The sequence below is a fragment of the Amphiprion ocellaris genome, chromosome 13, assembly GCF_022539595.1.
Source record: "Amphiprion ocellaris isolate individual 3 ecotype Okinawa chromosome 13, ASM2253959v1, whole genome shotgun sequence".
Lineage (NCBI taxonomy): Eukaryota > Metazoa > Chordata > Actinopteri > Pomacentridae > Amphiprion > Amphiprion ocellaris.
The window spans coordinates 13,283,446-13,304,411 of record NC_072778.1 but is presented as its reverse complement, the minus strand read 5'-3'; the positions used below and the strand labels follow the sequence as shown (position 1 = coordinate 13,304,411).

Sequence of the window (20,966 nt, the reverse complement as noted above, 5' to 3'; positions counted from 1 at the left end):
CAAGGTAAATCAGATATAAACAAACTGTAGCTCCATTTAAATGAACAGGATCAATTGTAGTTGTGTTAATATTGGATTCTGTTTACACTGAACCACTAACAGTGTTGCTTTGCAGAAATGTTGGTGTTTGTTTTCTTTTTTTCAAGGAAATGGGAGATATTGCAGCTGTCAGACATTTTCATATTTCTCCTACTTGTAATAACTACTGGGAGGAGGGCGTGACTGTTTATTTCCTCATCAAAACCTCAATCAGTACAATATGACATGAAAGCAGCATACAGCGTGTTAGACGTATAGAAATAGTCACGTTAAGTGGTAGTCACAAATAGTACAGGATGTTTTCAATGTTTTGTCAATGTTGTTGCTGCTTTCTTGTTATTGCTATACTATTTCATTTTCCTGTTATTATTTCTTTATAGTTGCTATTGATGGGATGTCAGTGGTAATTTCATTGTTTTCATTTGTTTTGCCATCACTTGTTCTTTTCTCCATTATGTAATTTACATCACCAGCGAAGTATTGAGTGCACACCTCTGCCAGCGTACCCGTCAGCTAACAAAACACTATCAGTTGCCTGTTCACAGTGCCAAACAATTCACCTTTGACTTACAGTTTATACTCTGACTGCAATGCTCATGTACTGTGCCTGCAATGCAGTGCACTTTCATATCAGCATAGTGAGGGGACCAGTTAATCCACGGGGTTAGGATAGTGAAAGTTCTTCTTTATCCACCTTAAGATGATCCTGCTTTGCAGTCCTGTGCAGCTCAGATATCAGTCAAGAGCTGAACAGAGAAAAAGTACATGGGTGTGTATTGAATGTACATCCCGAGGTCTGCAAAGGGCCATGATGGCTCACCCACAGTGTGGAGTTGTTCCACCTTTGTGATCACTGAGGGGCAGAGGAGGACAGCAGTATAAACACATATTGATGGGAAAGTTTAACAGTGTGGCTGCAGGAGAGGCTGGGAGAAGGTGTTTCTAGCTCCACTGTTGTTTGACTCAACTTAATAAGGTGGGCAGTAGTAAGAAAAATGGTCCGTGTGTGGTAGTTGCAGAGTGCATAATTTAGAAGTACCCTGCAGTATTGCGCAAAGTGACCTAACATTGAACTAGAGACTAGACAGAAGGAAAAATTTAGTCTAATGAAAGATAATGTAAACAATGCATCATTTAAAATATTCTGAAAAATATGAAAAACTACCAGAAAGATATGCATTCAGCACATTTGTTTGGTGTCATACATAGACAAACTGAATGTTTACAAGCAACCAACAGAGAACAAAGACTGTCATTTGAGTTTCTAATGTCTGAAAAAAAAACATATTTGAGAAGTACAACCACCTGAAAATATAAGTAAAAAGAAATATTAAAGAGCAGGCACTGCTGCTCTAAACCATATGAAATATCCCACATATAACATTTCAGAGTTCACAGTCAATGCACAGGTCTGAGTGAGTTTTACCACCAGCGCTGCCATTCAGGGTTCACTTCCACGGTGCATTGATCCTGAACTACGTCTTGGAAGATAGCCAGAGCCCAGGGAGCAAGAAGAAAACTGTTGAGTAGCGGTTCCAGAGATGCCCCCCGCCCCCCTCTCTTAAAAGAACTGCTGACATCATCTGCAACTTGACTTATATAGCTCTCATAAATTCAAATACGTGGTTGGCTAAAACACATGAATGAGAAGGAACAACTCAGGTGGAATACAAATAGCCTGGCTTTACAACCAAATCATGAAGCAGTTTCCAGGGAAGCAGAGCACTTGAGTGTGGACATCTCTCTTGCTATCTCTTCCTTTCTCTCTCTCGCTGCCTCTATCTCTGACTGCAGCATGAGGGTAGCTATGGGGAAATTACCCATGAATGAAACAACTGTTGACACAAAGAGAATTATTTTTTTGCCCTTGCTCTACTGTACGGGCAGTGGATTATGAAATCCTGTGATCCATCCTCAGTCCTCAGGCCTCGGTAAACATTAGCTGACACATGGGGGAAAGGAATCCCCATAGCCTCAGGGCCAGATTGCCTCCTGCCAAAATAAGCAACACCACTGTGCTACATAGTACGAGAGATAATGAAGCCAGGAGACTCTAGAAAGAGCAATTATCTTAGATATCCAGGTATTAATGACCTTAGAATACCTTGAGGTTGTGTTGAATAAATGAAAAAGTGAAGCAACATGTGGCTGAAATAGAAATAGAGATATTAAGTGTTATCTTGACATCTGTGAATATATGTAGCCTAATTTTGGGACACCTCTCTTACACTTCTACCGTTTGTCACTGAACAGTGAACACAAATCAAGCAGTGGCTGCTGATGATTAAAGAAGTGTTAAATCAGGCTGATTGTTTAAAAAGATGGGTTAATTGCCATCTATGCAGCCCACACCAACAAAAGACAGCACTGCTTGTTGATTCTGATGACAATTCTGACCTGATTACCTGACAAGGACCTCTAGTGGACATGCCAATTATAACTGTTAGCTGACAGAAAGAAGAGTGGAAAAAGAGTACCGAATAACAGTCATTCTTGAAACCAGTACTGTGATCTTTCAATCCTAACCTAAAAATAAGCCATGTAGTCTTAATGATAGTGGTGGCGAACAGGAAAAAGAATCATAAAAATCAGTTTTGTCATGATCACATTTTTTTGTCATGTCATCCTGGCAATAAAATCAATAAATACTTAACTAGGTCCATTTGGAAAGCAACTGTCCATGACCTTTTTCATTATTTAGTATGGAGGACTTGTTACAGCAGATGTCTGCATCTCTAAACGTGAAGCTGGTTGCTGTGGAAAAATACCATCCTAGATCAACCCTTTATTGATTAAATTAAGGTTAAAATGAACGTATAGTGTCTACACATGGAAAGATAAAAAATTCTCTGCACTTCAGGCCAAATTGATGCAGCGACCAATTAAATAAACACATAACCTCACACCTTGTCTCCATCGTAAAGTCCTAGAAATTGTGAATAAGCTAACAACCCAAAAGCTGCAAAATACAGGATACCGTTTGAGTATAGTGGAGTCATACTGTACCAAACTGCAACTGATGGGCCACAGCACGATTACATTGTTCACACATTACCACACTGTAGCACAATGTTCAGTGCAGCTGATATCACATCTCAAAGGAGCATTGAGCTCAAGTATATCTATCACCAGCTCACAGCAGACCAACACTGTGCTGCCAGTATACATATGAAACTCTTGTATGTCTTTGCATAATTAATTTGTTAATAACCAAAAAATGTGTTGCTATTTTTCCTTTTCTTGGGAACTAAATGTCTCTTGATTATCTCAGATCTGTAGGGGGTATAAGTTTATGCTCCGAATAAGATCGTCGAGATGATCTTAGTGGGAGTTTCGGCATGAGCTAAGATGCTAATTTTACCTTTAAATTTGGTTTAATTGTGGACGTTTGCACTGTGACTGCCGCCTTGGTAATTTGGCTGAAGCTCACAGAGAATCCAGTTGTTCTTGCGTGTGCTGTAACAGTCAAAATCTGCCCTGAACAGTGTCATGGAAGTCTTAAAGCATCTTAAACTCGGCTCAACATGCCAAAGTAAAACATGCTGTCAGGGTTTTGGAAAATATATGTTGCTATGTACAATTTATGCATTCATTTTCAAATTTTAGTTGATATAAACCTTCTGAACCTTTAAAGAACCCACAGTTTACTGCAGCGTAGCTTCAATATGTGCCAATTTGTCATCTGTCCTAATTCCAAGAAGAAGTGAGGAAAGGATCAAAATGCAAACCAGACTCATCTCTCACGCCTGGGCTTGCTTCCATTAGGTAAAGATTACCAACGCTAATATGTTTATTTTAAAATGTTAAGGACCTCCAACTCTCCATGGATCAAAAATCAGTGTGTCATACTAAAATACAATCTGCTTACCCCAGACCACTCTGTACCGAATGCACAATTAGAGTATACTGAACAGCATGATGTGCCTTTCATGTGCCGTCTCCTTAATTGCACATTGCACAGAGGGATATGAGTCTACCAAGGAAATCAATCCTCCTGCATCCGTGCAGTTTTCTGTTATTCAGATATCTGCAAAGGGAACTGCCACCTTCCTGTAGCACCTTACGCCACCTTTAACGCCAAAGGCTTTGAAGACAGCTAATTTCCATACTAATTTCTTTCTTTTCTCCCTCCCCTCACCGTAATTCCAGACCAGGCACGAGGCAAGAAGACATGTGTCGCTTGATCTAATGGCGGAGGACTAATTGCATTCTGGGATACATGCCTGGAATTCAAAATGTTCCACAAAAAAGCATGTTGTGCAAGCAGACCACATACAACATCACGACAATTAATAACCCACCTTCAGGGGGGAAAATTTGGACTGTCCAGCCTCCCAGAAGACTGCACTGCTGCCTTTATTGATATCTGTGGCCAGATAGAGACAGGCCTGCCATCCCCAGGCAGCGTTGCTCCACTGGGGCTCCACTGTGACTGGACTGTTATGAGGCCAACTTAGCCAGCCTGCTCCAATCATAGGAGCACAAACAAGCCCCTAACCACACTGAATGCTAAGCCAGATCAGTCTCGGGGGTGGTTTGTCAGGTTTTGCAGGGATAACATAGCATGAGATTATTTTTTTTCTCTCTCTCTCGCTTACTCTCGCTGACTCTCTCCCTCTATTTCTATCCCTGTGTCTGTTATTTTGAATTCATATCTCTCTGAGGAGGAGAATGCCTTTTCGACACATGCTGACACGCACACACACTCATATCCATACATGGTGGCATAGACACAAATGCGCCTGTGTGCTTACACCCACACACACTCTCACCTCCTATCTCTCCTCGACATAAGCAGCCAAAGCGTTCAGGGTCTCCATTTATATGGTTCAGATGTGGTTCAGCTGTGAAATTAAGATGAGGTGTTGACAAGCTAATGTTGAAATAACAAGACCTACTAATTTGTGGCCAGCCTTATGGAGCCTGTGCCATCTAATGCTCCTGTAGCCCAGTATTAAGGTGATGAAGTGTAACATTTTAAACTGGCACAATCATAGGGCAAAATCCTCATTATCATGAAGGCACTGGTGGCACATTATGAAAGGCAATAAACATGACCCTTCCTCATGTGACTGCATCTATCATGCAGACAACATATGGGTGCCTGCAGGGGTGGCTGTGTTCACCCGCCTGGGGTTTGCTAACAACGCTGCCATGGTCAGTGTAAATGAAAAATGGCATTTTCCTAACAAAACCTCCTTTTTTGTTATCAGCAGGAAGTCAGCATTTGTTAAAGAGAGACTATAACCTTCTCACCAAGGTGTGTGTCTTAAGTAAAAATATGTGCAGCTGTTCTGTTCGGCGTGTTCGGGAGATAGAAAGACGCAACGGCAGGCAGGGAGGATGGGTAGTATGTGTGTGGTTGTGTGGAGGAAGTTGTCATCTGTGAATATAACCTTGTTGTCTCTTTTTACAGCACACAGCCCAGTCAGGCTAGTCGGGATTTACAGTATTACCATGGCTAAATCAGCCACAGCCGCTCAGAACATTTTGGATATTAGATTAGATAGACAGATTAGAGAGGAATTAAAAACCCTAACAATATGTTATCCTCTCCTTGGCCCCATAGGTTGTGAATACAAAGATCAAGAAACATATTTACATAAAAATGACATATGTCACCAGCTATGAAATGCAGCTGGGCATGGCCAAGCACACGCCAACTGAAAAGCCCACCTCGAGACAGTGACCATGACGTCTCCGTTCACTGCTCCACTCTGAGGGGATGAAAAAGATACACAGGCAAACTAATTTGTCTTGACGAGAAAACAGCTGTAAGCACCCCCAAGGGGGCCGACGAGATAAGTGCCATGTTGTTGAGATGGTATCAGATGGCAACAATGTCCCACCCAGGCACCACACTACATTTTCAGGTGTTCTATCCACCATGTTGTGCCTATTAATCAGAGCTGACACTGAATAAACACAACAACACAAAGCTAATTGACTATACGCCAGGTGAACAGAAACTTGTGTGTTCACAGATTCTGTCTATTGTCTGTTCAGATTTTTGGGTTTGTGAGATTTTTGTTATATATATTTTTTAATATGTGTTTTTTTATTTCTTGAATGGGCCCAGACCTCCTAACAAAGACAGCTGATTTTTGCACACAGGAGTAATCAGATCAAAATGAAATCTCTGGCACGGTATTGCGCTTGTGATTACACCTATTGTGCTTCATGCTATGGAACCGGGAAGCAGTGTTAAATATCATGGTTTAAACAGTAAAGCATTCAACAACATGCAGCTCCAAAAAATGTAATCAATACAACAGACATGGTTCAAAACGGACTGACTCAATGAACATTTTTTTACCGCCTCAGGTTGCCTTAAGCATTCATAACTACAGTAAAATGTTCGATTTCCCAATTCAGGACTGCTTTTCGGAGGTCAGTCCTTTTCAGGGGAAAGTGAAATGTGTTAAAAGAATGTTGATTTGGGAGAAACACAACTGTAAATGGTAAATATTTAGAATGATGCAAGGCTCCCAACCATCTGTAAAACATGTCTTTTTCTTCTTTTTCTTTTCTCTCTTTTAAAAAAAAAAAAACAAAAACCCAAAAACACTGCAGTCAGAAAGGGGGAAATCAATGAGTGAACCAAATGTTCACAGTATGCCATGTACTGCAGAGATGTTCTGAATATATAATTAACCTCATTAATTGTTATAATGGTCATTTGTGTTACATTATACAACGCTATAAACTGCCTCCACAAGCATATTCCTTTTGTTTTCCATCCAACTGGGCTATATTATGTCTATATTTAAGAAATTAAAAGAGAAAAAAACATAGGAGATGCTGTCATGGCAAGAAACTAGTCTATATTGTTCTTACATTGAACTTTGTGAACCTAATTTTGCAGGAGAGCAATTTTAAAATTAGAAAATTACAGAAATGACATTCAATAGCAACACACAACATAGTGAATTGCAAATGTTCTAAAACTATAATTCCACTTGAACAAATAGCCATTTAGAGTTTAAATTGCCATTTATCATACAGACATTCAAATAGAAACACTGAGAGCACATTTGGCTCTAAACATGAGAGGACTGTAAACAAAGTCTGTTAATTGCCATCTAACAGCATAAATAGCTAAACCAATTATGCACAAATAGAACAAGCTTCTCTTAAACATATTTCATTTCAGAAGCAAATGGGTCATTGGGCTACAAATTATTAATTGTTTAAACATCAACAAACTGCATATTAAATCAACGTAGCTTTTGATGATCAGGAGCCCCACCAACCACGCAACTTCAAACAGCCCCGTTCAACAATTCTTTCATTCATTTGCATCTGTATGTAACAAGGGACCATCTGCATCCATTTTCTGCTTGTGGTGGACAAAGCAAGGCAACGGCTGTCATTTCATTATTAAACCTGGCAAAAGCTGTTCAACAAAACCAATGATATTTACTAGAAACACATCAGATCAGCCACAACATCAAACCCATTGACAGATAAATTATATAACATCGATAATCTAATTAAAACGCAATGTTCTTCTGGGAAGTCTCGAGCCCTGGGATTCATGTTTATGTTCCGTCAAACCCCTAAAATGGCAACGGCACTCCCCGACAGCAGGGCAATGTACGCGCCACATTGCAAAAACTGCTCACAGAATATAACAAAGAGCCCAGACGATTAACCCGGTCTGCAGATCTTAGTCTGATTGAGCATCCATGGGAGCAAGCCCGATCCACAGAGGCTCCACCCTGCAACCTATAGGACCCAAAGGATCCACTGCCAACATCCTGATGCCAGACGCCACAAAACACCCCCAGAGATATGGTGTCAGCTCCACAACAGGTCAGAGCTGTTTTTGGCAGCACAAAAGCAGACCTACACCGAATTAGGCAGGGAGCTTTAAAGTTGTGGTTGGTCGTTTCTGAGGAGGGAGCAAACATTTGTGCCCAACAAGTTTGTTATCTGAAGTCTTGAGAAAAGTTTTGTTCTATTCAGACACTCCAGCAGATAATAGAGAAAAGCACAGTTTTCTAAATTGCCACAAACAAAATACATATACTTTATTTCCACTCACTGATTCGCAGAGATGTGACTGGGAGGGAAGGAAATGGTGTTGAGTGGTATTAACAGAACGAATGACACAAAGCTAAGCTGTAGCCACTGTGCTCTTTCTTTCTCAACTCAGCCACGGAGGGGGTCCCAGGCCAGTGCTTTGGGGAAATTAGGATTAAAAGCAGGATTAAATTAAAAGTCGCACAACAGCCACCAGCACATCAGAAAATAGTTGCTGAAGAGCAGAAAAAGGGAGCCCATTTTGCTGTTCAATTGTACTTGTTGCCATGTTGGTAAGCCCAAGGGACTCTATGAACTCTCAGATGGATGGTGAGAGTTGATACTAATTGATGTATCATGGACAGGCACAGTGTGGAATGGAGTGGAGGGCGTAACGTCATTGACGAGTGGCCCATAGATTAAGCCTGTCAGTTCCCCTTCCTTTTTATGCCTCTGGCAAGGGGTGCTCAGGAGGAATCAATTTTTTTGAGAAGCTGTATGAGTGAGGACCATAATAATAACATCATCTTCAGCTCCAGCCAAAATAAGCATGGCCATCTTGCCCATTCAGAATCAATGCAGCAGTGTCTCTGCCGACTTATGCTAGCTCCTCTAAGTCCATGTCTGTGCATGGGCCAAGATCCAGTGCTGGGCAGGACATAGAGGTGATAATGCCAGCATCTGTCAGAGAAGCTTAGATATTCCTTTCCAAGCAAGCAGCAGGGACAGACTACAGACGTGTGCCATTCCTTGGCAGCAGAGAAAAAACTGATATGAACTAAAATCAGTCATTCTCTGTGTACTTTCAACTGCACTGGTTCAAGCTTTCCACCACAAATGCTTCAAATATACTCAAAACTGATGCGAGGTTGTGAAATTCCCATGGACTTAAATAGCCTAGCTCTGTCTTCTATCTTCAAGCTTAAGAGCAAACCTCTGCACAGTTTTAAATCGCTCATAGTGCCGTGCTACGTATACGCCAGGAAAAATATTTAGACAGTACCTTCATAGTTGATGACGAAATATCATGTTAAGGTTAATAATAGTAGATTCTTCTGCAAATTAGACACCTATGTTGATGGACGTTAAACAATCGCAACACGTCAGTGCAGTTCCTGTGTTTGGACTTTCAATAATTTCATAAATGTTCTGCACATGTTTCATCAGCAGCAAATGAGGGCTGCTTAAATTAGAATATAAGCTGTGAAGTTAACTCATTAAAGTGGATGTGGATACAGATTTCCCTTTCTGCTATCTTGCCAGCATTGTTTTAAGAGTTGAAGGATGTAGTGGCATATCTGTCTTGATTGATAATTACTTTCCAACTTCACTTGATTTGCAATTAAGGTAAATCCTTCATGTTGTCTTTGAGTGTAGCTATAATAGCAAATATACTGTACTGAGATGAGAACAAAGTGTGGCCAGCCAGATGCTCCTGAGCCGTACTGACAGTTTAATGAATCAGCGGACAAGTAAACACCTTTACTTCTCACAATGAGTTTCCCCTCTGTTTTCTGCTCCCAACAAATGATCACGGTGAAAATAAACACTGATGCTAAACAGTCAATGCCACACGGCTAACAGCAGAAATTTTAAGCATTTTAACGTAGTGGTAAAAATCAATAAAGGACACAAAGGAACATCAACAGCAGGAAGTATATTGAGGTAGATTGTAGCTCATAAATGAAATATGCCACCACTCTCTGAGAGAAAGAAATATGCTGTGGCTAAGTTACTGCTATAGTTTATGATCAACACTGCTGCTGTAGGCAGTGCTGTTGCCTTTATTCACACTGCGCTCATCTGCAGGGGGAGAAACATCTGCAACATTTTTAACCCTCTTAGCCCTCATCGTGTACTGCGGATCTCCAAAGTGGACCACAATTTTTCGAGTCAAGGATGTTTAACTTGACGACGCTGGGTTAATGACAGAAGCCTCAACTGTTGACGAGAACCAAGTCACTGTCTTTACAAAATACACGACAAGGTGCCACAACATAAAGTCCGTATGCCCATTTACTGTCTCCTGTCCGTCCACAGACATCATGCGAGGATGAAAGCACATTTTGGTGTTGCGCATTACTTTAATTGACAGTTAACGGGAGAACTTGCACCTGTTCATACAGTCAAGCACACACTGCAAGCCTCTGCAACACAGTTTTCAGAATGATAGAAGTACAAAATGCAGTTTGCACTATGTTGTGCATACGGCCATTCAGAAAGCCCCCAGGAAAAGAAAAGTCCCCTGCCACTGCCTACGGTTGTTTAACTCGCTGGCATGAAGAATTTATGAGCTTAAAGATTCTTCTGGCACTCTCCTTATGCAACTGCAACATGTCTTGAAAAGTGCTTTGGCCGAGCAAACAAGTTGCTTTGTTGATACTTGTTTGTTTGTCAAGATGCGAATGCATTATGCAGGAGGAGGGGGGGAAATATTTACTGGATCGGAGGCATTTAACAGTGATTCTATTAGATGTGGCGTCACCTTTTCTTCATCTTCAGCAGCAGTTTTGGTGCTGAGTAATTCTAAACTATTAAGGATGATAATTTGCTTTGCTCTGCTGACCTGTAAGATTCAGCCCTGTAGGTGTTAATATATTATTTTCTGAAGCATTATGCCAAAAAAGAGACACAAAAATAAGCCCAGTGAAGGTGCTGGTCACTTGAAATGAATAGCAAAATAAATAAATGAGGTAAGCAACATCTCCATATTGCACATCAATGACCTTATTCTCCTTTCCATATAGAGTTCAATCACTCTATTGATTAACAATGATTGGATATGGCTCGGCTCACCTCCTGGACAGAATATTAATTGTGGTCAAACTGCAGACTTCTATTCCAATATAGAGAGGAAATTGATTCGCCGGTGTGTTTCATTGTTATTCTTGTGGCACGCTGTTGTTTTTCATTTGGGGTGAAACAGTCTGAAGGGGGGCAAAAGTGGACAAAGCTGGAGGAGCGGGATGGAGGTGCTGATGCGGGCTGATGCGGACGCTAGGTGTCACCCTTGTGACTTTGAAACCGGCCTGAACCTCCTTAGGATGTGACGGCGGCGGAGCGCGCCTGTGAGGCTGGAAGGCAGACTGGCTGCATGGGAGGAGGGTGTGTGGTGTGTGTATCTGTTTTGTGTGTGTTTGTGTGCCTCCATCTGAATGAGAAGAGTGAGATTTCAGGGAGGCTGCGGTATGCGCACAGATGAACTTTCTGCTCAGCCCCTTTGCTCGGTGTCTGTGTAGTTTTGTGACTCGCGTTGCCTGGCATGTACCGGTAATGAATTGTTCACATCACACGCAGCCACATGATGTCGGTCTGAATTACACGGAGATAAGAGAGAAGGGACGCTTTGAATAATGGCTAATAATTGATGCGTTATTGTTCCTTTTATCGTGATGATTAGCGGCAGGCTGCAGGTCATAGTCCACCCACCTCATTATTAACCTTCTCAACAAATGATTCCATACACTGAAGGCCGTTTATTATTTTCCACGCCATAAAAATATTTTCTCTCTGATTAAACACTCTATGTAGACTGTAGCTAGAACTGTGTGCCATACAATTACTTGAATTAGTCCTCCTGCATGAATGAAAGAGACCATTGGAAGTAGCCAATAATTGATTTGGTCATAATTTTGTCGGGAAAAATGTTTTATTTTCGTGACTTCTTTATATAAAAAGAAGTTTTTATTGATTTGGCCCGTGGCAAGATTTCCGCCCGGGAGGCTGCTACATCTATAATGTTTGTGTACAATTAGGAATTGCCTCACCATGGCGCCTGGGGTTCAGACTTAGTGCGCACTGAACGCAAGTGATGTAACCTAATGCGTAAAGTTGCAACTTGTGTATAGATCAACATGCCTGTATTTGATTATAGGATGTGCAATGTAAGGTAAGCAGGAAGTGTCACCTGGGGAGGTTACCGATCTTTGTCTCAGACATCTCCATGTTAGTCCACAGTGAGGATCCCCACGGTGTTGTAAAATATGACTTGTTACAAATAATTGACTGCTGCAGCAGAAGAGAAAACAAGGGCAAAAACCTGTGGAAGTTATCCTTCTCTGCCTCTGTTGGGGGAAATTAGTCTGCTATTCTTTTTTTTTCTTTCTTGCCGTGGCACCCATGGGAGCCTTCTTCAAAGACCCCCACGGGCCCCCAGACCCTACTTTTGGAACCGCAGCTCTAACGATCATCTAACACTCAGCGTCGTGTTTCAACGTGCGCGCCGTAATTGCCCGTTGAGTCGTCCATCTGCAGGAGAACAGGTAGTTGGCCGTGTTTCATTGCTGTACTTTGCCCCACCCACCAGCAGCTCCAGCCCTCCCGTGTAACCCCTGATTGGCTGAACGGATTGCGGGTCCTGAGACTGAGCGCTGGGCTCGGAGCTGCGCGTCCTCCAGTGTGCACCAGTGAAGCGAGAGGAGCGCTTGTTGGAGTCAACTAGACAGCCTACTGGCAACGAGTGGCGATTTCTTTTTTACTGCCTCAGCCAGCCTGGATATAGGCTTCTGTGTGCTGCTGCAGCTCAGACTGAAATGAACGTACACTAGGCTCTGGCATCGTTTCTTCCCACTGGCTTTTGGTTACATCTTCAACGGATCTTTCCTTCTTTTTTTTTTCTTTTTAAATGTGTTGCATGGACTAATAATCGGGATACGTGCAGAACCCTATTGTTTTTCCAAGTGAGATACGAGGAAATTAATTAGTAAGTAAAAGCTTCCAGACTTGCAGAGGGGATGTAAGACTAAATCTGCTGGAAATAATAAAACAAACAAAAGGTAACCGGGACTTGAGTGATGTGATGAGACATCCCTGCAATTGCACCCTTGTTCTTTAGGAGAAGATATCCGGACTTAGGCTGTCGAATAATTTTGTGACTGCAGGTCCTTGTAGCTTTTTTTTTTTTGCAGTTTGAAAGCCTATTGCAGCTCGACCGAAGAGGAAATGTTTTGTCACTGCTTGTAATATATCCCACAGAGCAAGATGTTTATCCGAAATGCGACTTAAACACTGACTGGCATCAAGGCGGAGAATTGAACACGGACTTTTGAGCCCCATTACTTCATCGGCGCGGAAGATTTTTATTTTTAATTTTTCTTTGTGGACTTGCTCACAGGAATTCTCATCTTTGCGTCTATGCAGTCCGAGCATTTTCCTCCTTTCAGACGACTTGAAAATGGACAGTTCGTCTTATGAGTTATGTGTAAGAGCAGTTTGCCGCTTGACAAGAGCTGCACGGATTTATGCGACTAAACCACTATTGTGAGAAGATTCAGCATGTTTTCACAGATCTGTCGTCCCCAATGTTTCGTGCGCCGCAGTAGACCGGAGGATGTGCTCTGCCTGAGAAGAGTAAAATAGGCTAAAGGCACTTGTTAGAATTCTAGCTTTCACATCATGATATAATTTGCACAACACGAGAGAAATTCAAACACTTTTTTCTTCCTCCCTGGACATTTCAATGAGATGATTCATTCGCGTAATTCTTCTAGTTTTCTCTGACGTGCAACCCTGTGCGTAATTATCAAGGTCTTTATTAGACACTGAAAAAAAACTCAACAGGTACAATGCAAACCAAGGAGATGGAATTAATACAATTAACTGCTGTGTTCCTCTTGTTTTGGGTCGGAACTGAGGCTGTTATCAACCTGAAGTATGGAATAAACGAGGAGATGAAGCCCGGGTCAGTGATTGGAAACGTGACAAAGGACGCTCTAAAGCAAGGATTTCAGATTGCACCACAGCCCCCGTACTTGAGGGTTATTTCCAATTCAGAACCGCGATGGGTGGAACTGAGTCCAGCCGGAATCCTTACAACCCAAATGAAAATAGATCGGGATGTAGTTTGTCGGCAGAACCCAAAGTGCATTATTTCCCTAGAAGTGATGTCAAACTCTATGGAGATCTGTGTCATCAAAGTTGAAATAGAGGATTTGAACGACAACGCACCCAGATTCCCAACGAGCCACATTGACATTGAAATTTCAGAGAATGCCTCCCCTGGTACCAGGTTTCCCCTAGAGGGGGCAAGCGATCCGGACTCGGGAATCTTTGGAGTGCAGTCATATTCCATTACCCCAAATGAGCTTTTCGGACTAGAAATCAAGACCAGAGGGGATGGGTCCAAAATCGCAGAGCTTGTTGTGCAAAAATCGTTAGACAGGGAGACCCAGTCCCATTATACATATGAAATCAGCGCAGAAGATGGAGGAGACCCCCCAAAGATAGGCGCGGTCCAGTTAAATATCAAGGTGATTGATTCTAATGACAACAACCCCGTTTTTGATGAGCCGGTGTACACAGTTAATGTGATGGAGAATTCCCCCATCAATACATTAGTCATAGACCTGAATGCAACGGATCCTGACGAGGGCACTAATGGAGAGGTTGTGTACTCGTTCAACAGTTACGTCACCGAGAAAACGAGGGACGCTTTCAAAATTGACCCCAGAACCGGGATCATCACCGTCAACGGTGTTTTGGATTATGAAACAACGCAAATATACGAGATCGACGTCCAGGCCAAAGATTTAGGTCCCAACTCCATCCCAGCTCACTGCAAAGTCACAGTGAACGTGATGGATACGAACGATAACCCACCTGTCATCAGTTTACTCTCACTGAACACCGAGATGGTGGAAGTTAGCGAGAACGCGCAGCGTGGATATGTCATTGCGCTGGTGAGGGTGTCAGATAAGGATTCCGGGGCAAACGGCAAAGTGCAGTGCAGGCTGCAGGGCAACGTTCCGTTCCGGCTGCAAGAATACGAGAGCTTCTCCACTATACTTGTTGATGGCAGGCTGGACAGAGAGCAGAAGGACACATACAACCTGACCATCCAAGCGGAGGACAGTGGCATCCCTCCTTTACGCGCCACGAAATCTTTGGTGGTCAAAGTCACGGATGAAAATGACAACCCTCCCCACTTTCTTAAGCCACACTATCAAGAGATGGTGATGGAAAACAACCTCCCTGGCTCGTGTCTGCTCGCAGTATCAGCAGAAGACCCGGACCTGGGCATGAATGGCACAGTTTCCTACTCCATAGTCCCTGGTGAGATTAAGCACATGGATGTAAACACTTATGTCAGCATAAACCCATCAGGCCGCATTTACTCCATGAGATCATTTGATCACGAGTACACCAGGACTTTTGATTTCAAGGTTTTGGCCAGAGACAATGGCAACCCCTCCCTGTCCAGTAACGCCACGGTGCGTATTGTGGTGCTGGATGTCAATGACAACACACCTGTTATGACAAACCCCCCGCTGGTGAATGGCACGGCGGAGGTTTCCATCCCCAGAAACGCTGGAGTGGGTTACATGGTGACCCAGGTGAAGGCAGACGACTACGACGAGGGGGAGAACGGCCGGCTGACCTACACCATCTCAGAGGGAGACAGGGCTTTCTTTGAGATCGACCAGGTGAACGGAGAGGTGCGCTCCACCAGGATGTTTGGAGAAAACGCCAAATCCACCTACGAGATCACGGTGGTGGCGAGGGATCACGGCAAGCCCTCCCTGTCCGCCTCGGCCTACATAGTGGTGTACCTCTCCCCAGACCTGAACGCGCAGGAGCCTATGGGACCTGTCAACCTGTCCCTCATCTTCATCATCGCCCTGGGCTCTATCGCAGCCATCCTGTTTATCACCATGATTTTTGTGGCGGTCAAGTGCAAGAGGGATAACAAGGAGATCCGGACGTACAACTGCAGGTACTGACCACATCCCGTGTGTGTGTGTTTGTATGGAAGAATGTGTGCGTGAGAGTGTGCCAGTTGTCAGTGCTTTGCTTTTGCCATGCAGCATGTAGAGGCCCTAATGTGAGGACTGCAGATTTTCTTTCCACAGCTGAAACTGAGGTAGAAAAAAAGACACACACAACAGGGAGAGAGAGAGAAAAAAAAAACCGCCTGCTTTAAATCAGACACATTCTGCTGCGGCCCGCTGTTCCGCGTAAGGGATACGTGATTGATGGATTTAATCCTTCCATTGTAACCAATTGACTCATAAATACGATGGTTCAACTGTCATGTTCAATTTGCGGGTGTGTTGCCGGACAATTAACGTCCCACTGGCTCAATAGCAGTCCCAGACATTTATTATTTAACGTCCACCGTGGCTGATTGGCTGTTATCAGCTTTAATCTAGTGTGATTATGGACAGTCCTCTAGGATCAGTCAGATTCTCCTACACCAGGAACAACTGCAACCAAATTAAATAAAATCAAACATCAATAGCAATTTAAAAACACTGTAGTTTAGGTGATCTAAAAATGTGTGAGTCACATCAGTCATTAGCTGTTGAGACACTTTCATGGATAAGAGCAGATTATTATTATTTTCCCAAGCTTGTACATTGCATATTCTGTTTTGTTCATCAATCTGAGCATCAGTTCTGGCTTTGATTTCCCTGTGCCACATTACCACTATGAATTTACATATAGATTGGATTTGAGAATTTAACCTGAAGCTATAATCATATTTTCCTCCAAACATAATTTTGGTGATTTGAAGTTAACTTCCTCCTTTAAGCTGTAGTGGTCACGAAAAAAAAAAGCTCTAAAACTTCCTCAGAATTGATTGTATTTCTTTTCAATATTGATAAGGACTTTTTATTGTTTCTTATTCATGTGTCATTGTGTTTGAAATACTCACATGTGTGTATTTTTTAAAGATTTTTAATAATTTCAGAGATTGGATGAGGAAATTAATTCAGCTATAGCTATTCGGCTATAGCTCTAAAGAAAATTGTATCACAAATCATGACTGCTCATCTGTCCCTATGTTCAGGTTGTTATTAAGAGGAAGGCATATCTCCTGTCTGCATATAAACATGTTTCTAGATGTGTTTTCATTCAAAGCTGATTGGAGATGCAGGGAAATCAATGTTCTGACAACTTGCTCGAAAACATTTTGTCATATTTTTAATGTCAGCTATGCATTTATCTTTAGAGAGGAAACAATGATAGACAATATCAAATTCAAAATTCAAAACTGCTCCCAGTACTTCACTCTCCTCGTGTGAGCCACTCTCCCTTTAGGGCGCTTTAATCAGCGCTGATGTGCTCTGCTTTCGAGTCGCCACCTCGAATATGAGCAGCAGTTATCTCCAATTTATTGCTTGTCCTCTGTCAGTCTTTCTGACTCTGAAGATTTCCCTTCCCAGGTTTCAATTTGGGCACAGAGTAGAGAGACAACATGTTAAAATGATAAATGAAAAAGAGATGGAGTATTTTCTACCGTTGCAGCTGCCCATTTTCTTTCCTCTGTATCAAGGGGGAACAGAATGGGGGCGGGAGCTGTTTTCAAGATGCAATCTAAAAGAAAAATGAAAAAGACAAACTACAATGGTGCTTCCTCTTAGCCAGTGTGATTTTAGAAGCGACAGAGGATTAGTGCTGCATTTCAGAGAGGAACTGAGGCCTAGTGTAGCAGAGACATTTCAGACAAGACAAGAGACAGGAGCAGAGGCATTTCTGATATTGCAGTTTCTTTGGCAGCCATAGTTTAGTTGTGGACTTAATGTGGGAAATAACCCATATGCTCTATGCCATAAGGTTAAAAATGACCTATTCCAGAGTTTGAGGTAATGCAGATGGTAAAAAACATCATGCATTATGTGGAATGTGTCTAGTGAGGTTTGTAGTCATCACTGTAGAGTACTTAGCATCTGTTCTCCTGTGGAAAACTGCAAGGCTGTGCGAAGAATGGATGTTTCCTCCAGTCTGAGGATCCTTTGATAAAACATGGCTGTGTTGCTCATTTGCTCTTATTAAAGTCAAAATACTCAGTTCAAGTTTGCAGCAGCCACAGAGAGCAGCTAAATGAATTTGAATCTGCAGTTCTCCTGCACTCCATATTGCTAGTGGGCTCGCTTGGTAATGAAAAAAAATGGAATTAGTGTGGGCTGTGTGCTTTGAATATGATTGCATATACCGGTAGTGCTGCTCAGTATCAGTGTGCTCTTCTGCTTTGCTTCTGTGGTTTTGGCATGTTTGCATATTGTCTGCCTGTTTGTGACATGTCGATTGTTGAGCATGCAAATGCAAACAAACAAGCAGATGACAGCTCCATTGCAAGCCGGGAGTGGGAAGTCACTTAGGTGTGCTGTTCCACCCCTGGACAGAGGCAATGAGCCTTTGTCTGACACCCATGGTCGAACAGCGCCCTAGCTGGCATGGTGGGCGAGGGCTTTGACCGTGTGGGCAGGGAAGGGGAAGGCAGAACACTGCTTTATTGAGTCTGTTCAGTTTCTTCTACCTGCGCAGGGTGGCGGAGTACTCATATGGCAACCAGAAGAAGTCCAGCAAGAAGAAGAAGCTGAGCAAGAACGACATCCGCTTGGTGCCACGAGACGTTGAGGAGACAGACAAGATGAATGTGGTGAGTTGCTCATCTCTCACCTCCTCGCTCAACTACTTCGACTACCACCAGCAGAGCCTGCCGCTGGGCTGCAGGCGCTCCGAGAGCACCTTCCTCAACGTGGAGAACCAGAACTCACGCAATGCAGCTCCCAACCATGGCTATCAGCACCCGTTCACGGGGCAGGGTCACCAGCAGCCAGACCTCATCATCAACGGCATGCCACTGCCAGAGGTGAGATACAATCCACTGTGCTCTGTCCTTGATCCTTGGCTGGGCTGCTTTTGTTTGTTATGGGGCGAGTAAAACGGGAGATTGATTTTAAAATGGATTCGCATGATTAAATGCCGTGTTTTAGTAGCAGTGAAGAAATAGTCACCTTTGTAGATTGAGTTTTCCTTTAATCAGAAATATTAGGTCTCATTGATTAAACTAGATCTTAAGGAAGCGATGTCAAGATGCTGTTGTAATGCTCATTAGCTTCTAGTGATTTTTAACATTCCATATTACCAAAGGATATAGTGTCAGTGAAATGTTCATCTCTTATTGATTGAAAAGCTGAGCTATTTGAAATGGCAATATGTCAGTCAATCTGAGTGGAATCCTTCAAGGCATTTCAAAGTGCCCAGACACTGAAGCTGACCTGTGATGAGAGCGCTTTGCCAAGCAGAATTTGGAGGCCTGACAAAGTGGATTATTTGGCCTCTCTTACTCCACTTGTTTTTTTTTTTTTTTAATATGTGTGTGTGCTGAGCTATTGCAAAAAGAACAGGAGTTTGTGCACCTGCCAGAGGAATTGACCCAGCTAATCAGCTCCACCACACATCATTTCAGGTGCTAACAGAAAGAATAATCATTGCTTAAATCTGTATGTCGTCCATTTGGCTGCAATGTTACCGCATGGCCGCTCTGCACAGCCAGCCATTGAATTATCCTGACATACCATGCATGGCTCCAGCAGAGCAGTGAAGGTCTGACTTGAAAGACTATTCAAGCTGACAGGTGTATGCCGACCAGCTGATCTTTAGTTTATAGATTTTTGTATGTATGAACTCGTCTATTGGATTCTCGTGGCAACCGCCCCGCTTTTTTTCATGACCCACTTCTCCTTGATCCCATGGGAAAACGGGACATTTATGTTTGTGTGTGTGTCAGAGAGGAAACGTGCATCAGCGTGTGTGTTTGTATGAGAATGTGTATCATGCTCAGTCAAATAGACGGCAGCAAATAAGCTCCAGCTCCATGTACACATGCACACACTCACTTGTAATTGATGAGTCCAATCTCCGTTTGACATTCAGCGAGGAGAAGGTGGGGGCGCGGGGTCTGGGAGTGGGGGTCTTAAAACAAGAAGCACAAGGTAGATATTGATATATTGACTGGATGATCCAGCGAGATCCAGGCACCGATGGATCCTGAGGGGTCAATGAGACCTACTTACAGGCATGCTGATTTACTGGGCCTGTCTGGTACTGGGTGAGCGTGTGTGTGAATAACCCAGGTGGAAAGAATGAGGAATGTTGTACGCCGTTACCCTGTGGTGTTATGCGATCGTCGGAGGCAGAGGTGGGGGGATTCAGCAGGTACATGCAGTGACCCGCATGCTGTGATTGTGTTTGCTGCTCGGTCGTGCTACACATGTCTGCACCCTTCCTCGGCCAAATAATGTGGATCTGAGTACACAAAGATATCACCTAAGGTTGTAAAATTTCTCACGCAGCAGCCTGTCTTTTTGGCTGGAGCATTCAGTGCAAAATGAGGACAGCCTTTATTTGCTTCGGCTAAAGAAAAAGTAGAGAGGGAGACAAATAGGGAGGAAGACTGATTTTGATGATTCCATATGCAAAGCTTGGAGTTGCCTTGATAGAGCTGTGTGAGGGCAGATAGCGAGATAAGGAGTGAGCGAGGGTGAATCTGGAGTCTTAGTGCCAGGTGTCTGAGCCCCGACCACATTTTCTCATTTTCTTAGAGGCAGTTGATTGGCTTGATAGAGGCTGGGGCTGTTTAGCATGCAGCTTCCCTCTCGCTCCTTCTTGCACTTGATGTTGACAAACATCTCTTTGACCCGGCCTCTGCACATTTTCTCTGGACTGAGAAGAGAGAGCGTGTGTGTGAGATTGAGAAATTAGGGAGAAGCGTAACGAGAGCATGCCTTATCCTTCAACAGAGTAACCCAGCAAGACGACAGCGTTTTTTTTTTCTCTTCTCCATTGTGACATTTGCAAGACACAGAAGCTATACAGTATATACAAATGTTGCCCTTAAATAAAAAATGTTTTCGGTCTAATTGCAATGCCATTTATAGCACAAGCAAACAACAGTGAAATGACTGATAATTGCTTCGTCACAATGTGCAAGCTTGGGCTTGAAACCACTTGACTCCACAAGTCCTCAACCCATATCCCATTGACTGGCTAGGACACACGAGTGGCTGCACTGTTGTGATTACTGAGGCTGCTTTGTCCCAAAAAATTGTTTTCATCCTGAGGGCAACCTCATAATTATCCATGATTCATTTATCCTCGGCAGAAGAGCTTTTTGT

The 20,966-nt window shown here is 43.0% G+C and overlaps 1 protein-coding gene across 8 annotated transcripts in view; it reads left to right on the top strand.

Annotated features, from left to right (window-relative positions):
- The first annotated feature begins 12,450 nt into the window (after nt 1–12,450).
- pcdh19 (protocadherin 19) overlaps nt 12,451–20,966 on the top strand; it is a 56,111-nt gene continuing 47,595 nt past the window's right edge. For 2 of the 8 annotated variants that reach the window (XM_035949277.2, XM_055016638.1), the window contains exons 1-2: nt 12,451–15,775; nt 18,313–18,445. In XM_035949277.2, the coding sequence (XP_035805170.2) occupies nt 13,629–15,775; nt 18,313–18,445 (2,280 nt within the window). In that variant the 5' untranslated portion in view covers nt 12,451–13,628. Of the gene's footprint in view, nt 15,776–18,312; nt 18,659–20,966 lie in introns of all 8 variants that reach the window. The other 6 variants (XM_055016639.1, XM_035949278.2, XM_055016637.1 and 3 more) reach the window with 6 other exon arrangements.